Here is a 5645-nt window from a genome sequence, read left to right as displayed (position 1 = left end):
AATTTCTTTATTCTCATGACAAGATGATGCTTTTATCCTAGTGTGAGTTACACACATGCCATTTCTTCTATAAAGAGACACCACACGGCATCAAAACAACCAGGTTTGACGGGCTCAGATTCATGTGTTGTTGCTACGTGAGGATGAGTGCAGGTAGGGTCCGTAGTCTTGCTGAGGATGTCGAGCCCATTGGGATGATCCTGAAGATTAAACTGATCCTTTATCGCTTGTGAAGTTTTTACAAATGTTTGTTTCAACCCTAAAACCACTGTGCATGAATCAGCCCTGCTCCTCTGGACTCTCGGTGGATGAATAGAAAGCTAAATCTCATCATAGGATGGCACCTTGGAAAACCTTATCTAAAAATATATATGGCACAGGTTAGCTTTGGATTCGTAACAGCAGCCAAACATGCTGCTATTGTTTAGCTATAAAAGCCTGGACATTCTAACACTCAGGAGTTAGTGTGCACAAACTAAAAGATACTTTAGTATATTAAATAAAAGCACCTTTGTGTAAAATTTACGGTCTAAAATAATTACCCTCTGTCTTGTTACCACCCCCCCCCCCCCCCGAGTCCTTTGTGCCCCCTTCCTGGTGGGCGGGGTTCCACAGAACATGCAATGCCCACATATAGGGGTGGATGGAGGGGGAGGGGCGAGGGCACTTGGCGAAGGCACTGGGTGAGGGTGAGGGCACTTGGCGAGGGCACTGGGTGAGGGTGAGGGCACTTGGCGAGGGCACAGGATGAGGGTGAGGGTGAGGGCACTTGGCGAAGGCACGGGGCGAGGGTGAGGGCACTTGGCGAGGGCACAGGATGAGGGTGAGGGCACTTGGCGAGGGCACAGGATGAGGGTGAGGGCTCAGTACGGGGAGGCTGGCAGAAGGCTAGAGGATGCTACAGGGCTTCTTGTCTTTGAAGGGGTTCTCAGAGGTTGGCACCCCCACCAGGAGAGGGTCACTGCGTCCGTGCAGCTCACAGTATTGCATCAGGTCTGCTGCTGCCTTAGACACCTGGGAGAAAGAGAGAGGAGCGGTGAGTGAGAATGGGAGGGAAACAGGAAAAAGGAAGGAAGTGATTGAGAGCACGAAGAAATATGGAAAAAGAGAAGTATGAACAGTTCCCTTAATGGAAGAACACACATTTGAGCTCCAGGTGTACAGGTGTGTGCAGGTGTGTGCAGGTGTGTGCAGGTGTGTGCAGGTGTGTGCAGGTGTGCGTAGGTGTGCATGGGTACCTTGATGCGCTCAATGCCTGCTTCAATACGTAGCTGTTCCACCAGCTTCCTGGCGTGGGCAATGCTGTTATTCCCTGACATGACGGCCCATGGAGATCAGACAGCCAGCAGGAAGAAGACTGTAAGACAAGACAGCAAGCTGGATGAGACAGAAGGACAGACACTGGGACAATCAAGGAGATAGAGAGAGAGACAGACAGACAGTCAGACAGACAGTCAGACAGACAGTCAGACAAACAGAGAGACAGACAGACAGAGGGGGACAGAGAAACAGTTGATTTCAGACAATGACTATAAAGTTAGTCAGTGTTCGAAGTTCCAAATTTGATGATGTCACAGTTGTTTGGGTACTCGTGTCAGAGGGAAGCGCTGGGGTGTGATGCCATTAGCACTAATGCTAACTGCTAATCCAAACATAGCCTAGCACCTGAGGCAGCGGTAGTGAACAGTTAGTATGGTTACTGTAGTGCTGGTTGCCATCAACAGCTCAGGGTTGTTGCTATGTGAATAAGCTATTCTGTCGGCTAAGCTGTAAGGCAATACTGCTTAATAACATAACAATGCCCCAGTTATATGCTCCTCAGTGTTAGAGAACAGCACCGTCCATGGAGGGCTGGTCATCTGGACCAGCGCCAGCCCTGAGCCAAATATTCAGGCAACAAATCAAGTGGCCTCTCATTGGCTGACTGTTGCCATGGGTAGCTGTGAAAGATGTCATTGAAACACCAGCAACAAAGTAGTGTATTCACTTTACCACTAAATAACAGATTAATCAGAAGATTTACAGGCCAAATAACAGATGTTCTTTCTACCAGCCCATTTCAGATGAAAACCACAGAGAAATGTGACAATCATTCAAAACAAATTGCATGAATCACGTCACGTTTCTCAATAAACAAGCCCCGTCAATAGCCAGGGTGTGTGTGTGTGTGTGTGTGTGTGTGTGTGTGTGTGTGTGTGTGTGTGTGAATCATGTCCCATGCCTGCTCATTCCCACAGGAGAACACCTTTACAATAAGTGCAGACTCAACATCTGCTTTCCACAGTGAAAGTTCAGGATGACCTGTATGTGTGTCACTGGCTGTGTGTGTGCAATGCACGTGTGTGTGTGTGTGTCATGGGCGTGTTGCCATGGAACGGTGTCTATAAATGTCAGAAAACAGCTGTCTCTACGCACCGCGCTCTAATGAGGGAAACCCTGCACGTTTGTGTGTGTGTGAGTGCGTACGTGTGTGTGGGTGTGTGTGAGACCTGATCCCCCCCAACACATTGTTTTGTTTACATCCTCAGGCAACAGGGAAGTAGGTGGGGCAGTGAGAGGGGAATGGGGAAAGCCCTTTAGCATTCACTCTCCATAGAAACACACACACACACACACACATGCGCACGCGCACACACATACGCTCACACACACACTCACACACATTTACACAAACACACACACGTACGCGCACACACACACTAACATGATTACATAAACACAAACGTGGTAAAACAGAAACAGAAACATACCCTAACCCATATAAAAATGTTATGTATGTGTTGTTGTTATCTATAAATATGTACTGTTAAACTCTTAATGATAGACAGAGATTAGAGAGAAAGAGAGAGAGAGGAAGAGAGAGAGCGAGAGAGAGAAAGAGAGAAAGAGAGAGAGAGGAAGAGAGATAGATAGAGAGAGGATGAGGGAAAGAGAGAGAGAGGAAGAGAGATAGATAGAGAGAGAGAGGATGAGGGAAAGAGAGAGAGAGGAAGAGAGATAGATAGAGAGAGAGAGGAAGAGAGAAAGAGAGAGGGGAAGAGAGAAAGAGAGAGAGGAAGGGAGAGAGTAAGTCACTTCTCCCTCTTGCTCCCTCTTCTCTCCAGCTCTGTGGGATGTTTAGTCCTTTCCGGAACGTTCTCTGCTCCCTATGTCCTGTATCCCTTTGTGATCCTGCTCACAGCTAGGTGAGAAGCACATCATCTCTCTCCACAGCTGTGGGGAACACACTGTCACTGCAGCCCGGGGGAGTGTCTGTGTATCTGTCTCTCTCTGTGTGTCTCTCTTTGTGTGTGTGTGTGTGTGTGTGAGAGTGAGTGTGTGTGTGTGTGTGTTTCTCTCTCTCTGTGTGTGGATGGAGGTAAGCACATTGAAGGTTTTAGCCATGATCTCTGTGTGTGTGTGTGTGTGAATGTGTGTGTGTGTGTGTGTGTGTGTGTGTGTGTGTGTGTGTGTGTGTGTGAGAGAGAGAGTGTGAGTGTGCGTGTGTTCTAACGGATCTAACGGAGAACTGAACGTCCCTGAAATAGTTATTGTGTATATGTAAATCATTTAATCCAATTGAATTCATTATATGTCACCATTACCAATGAACATTGTGTCAGGGTGCTTTGCAGAGCCCAAGGCCTGACCCCCGTATTGGAGACAGGGGCAAGTGTAGGGACGGTATGTTCATTTCATATTTTATGTTTGCTTGATTCTCTGTTGTTATTATTATTATGAAAAAAAACTTTTCTTGCCTTCTCCTCTGCAATGTCCTTAACATGTTCTCCTCTGCAATTAACATGTTCTGAGATGCAATAGACACGTAGTACAAAGCTGAAGCTGCATCTCCTATGAAGCTCTTAGTATGAAGCTCTAAGTATGAAGCTCTTAGTATGAAGCTCTTAGTATGAAGCGCTTAGTATGAAGCTGCTACTCCTATGAGGTTCTTAGTATGAAGCTCTTAGTATGGAGCGCTTAGTATGAATCTCCTCGTATGAAGCGCTTAGTATGAAGCTGCATCCCCTATGAAGCTCTTAGTATGAAGCTCTTAGTATGAAGCTGCATCCCCTATGAAGCTCTTAGTATGAAGCGCTAAGTATGAAGCTGCATCTCCTATGAAGCTCTTAGTACACACAGGGCCTCCATCTCAGACAAACACATATAACTCTGTCTCTCTCTTTCTCTCTGTCAGTCTCTCTTTCTCTCTCTCTCTCTCTCTCTGTCTCCCTCCAGCCAGCTCCACACCAGCCCCACACCACCAACTTCTAGAGAATCTGGCTGTGAGTGTATGTCTGAACATGTGCGTGAGTGTGTGTGAGCGTGTGCGAGTGCATGTGTGTATGTATGTGTGTGTATGTGTGTGTGTGTGTGAGTGTGAGCGTGTGCAAGTGCATGTGTGTATGTATGTGTGTATGTGTGTGTGTGAGCGTGTGCAAGTGCATGTGTGTATGTGTGTGTCTGAGCGTGTGCAAGTGCATGTGTATGTGGATATGTGTGTGAGCGTGTGCAAGTGCATGTGTGTATGTATGTGTGTGTGTGAGCGTGTGCAAGTGCATGTGTATGTGGATATGTGTGTATGTGTGTGTGTGAGCGTGTGCAAGTGCATGTGTGTATGTGTGTGTCTGAGCGTGTGCAAGTGCATGTGTGTATGTGGATATGTGTGTATGTGTGTGTGTGAGCGTGTGCAAGTGCATGTGTGTATGTGTGTGTCTGAGCGTGTGCAAGTGCATGTGTGTATGTATGTGTGTATGTGTGTGTGTGAGCGTGTGCAAGTGCATGTGTGTATGTGTGTGTCTGAGCGTGTGCAAGTGCATGTGTGTATGTGGATATGTGTGTGTGTGAGCGGATGCACATGTTAGGTGCTGTGATTTTTTCATCAGTGGTTCATTCAGCCACACAATGCTCTGCTTTGCCCTGAAGCCCTCAATGATTCAAGAGCATTCAAAAACTACCTGTGTGTGTGTGTGTGTGTGTGTGTGTGTGTGTGTGTGTGTGTGTGTGTGTGTGTGTGTGTGGACCTGGCCCTGTGTAAGCAGCAGGTGAAGGCAAACTTGGGATAATTGAAAGCTGAGAGGGAAGGGATTGTGGAGTCTGTGGCCTAGATCTGTAATTGGGCCAAAGTGCCACAGGCAGCGTGCACCAGGCCCAGACACACACACACACACACACACACACACACACACACACACACACACACACGCACTCACTCAAAGGCAAAGACACACATACACCCCCCCCCCCCCACACACACACACAGCCCCATTCACTCAAAGGGAAAGACACACATACACTCCCACAAACACACACTGAAAAACACATTGGCACAGCAACACACACACATATGTGCGTGCATGCACACACTCACTCACACACACATGCACACAGAAACATAGACACAGAACACACACATATACACATACACATATACATACACTAATGTACTGAAATGTACAGACACACACATGCACACACAGAGACGCAGGCACACACACGCCTCATGTGCACACACACACACCCACACACACACCCACACCCACACACATCTCTGGCCACGGCTCTCACAAGAGACACACAGATGGGTCAGTGTTTCACTGGCAATCGCAGCAGAGCAGGATATTCCAAAACAAAATGAAATCATAATGAGGTAATAAACACACACACAC

At 47.3% G+C, this 5645-nt stretch overlaps 1 protein-coding gene across 4 annotated transcripts in view; it reads right to left on the bottom strand.

Annotated features, from left to right (window-relative positions):
• Nucleotides 1–815: 815 nt before the first annotated feature.
• Nucleotides 816–5645, bottom strand: part of LOC105896432 (guanine nucleotide-binding protein G(I)/G(S)/G(O) subunit gamma-7) — a 75398-nt gene continuing 70568 nt past the window's right edge. For all 4 annotated transcript variants that reach the window (XM_031574742.1, XM_031574744.1, XM_031574745.2 and 1 more), the window contains 2 exons: nt 1239–1357; nt 816–1014 (listed from right to left, as the gene is read on the bottom strand). In XM_031574742.1, coding sequence (XP_031430602.1) covers nt 889–1014; nt 1239–1319 — 207 coding nt within the window. In that variant the 5' untranslated portion in view covers nt 1320–1357 and the 3' untranslated portion in view covers nt 816–888. The remainder of the gene's footprint in view (nt 1015–1238; nt 1358–5645) is intronic.

Source organism: Clupea harengus, chromosome 10 (genome assembly GCF_900700415.2).
Source record: "Clupea harengus chromosome 10, Ch_v2.0.2, whole genome shotgun sequence".
Taxonomy (NCBI): Eukaryota; Metazoa; Chordata; class Actinopteri; order Clupeiformes; family Clupeidae; genus Clupea; species Clupea harengus.
This window is presented reverse-complemented; position numbering and strand designations above follow the sequence as displayed.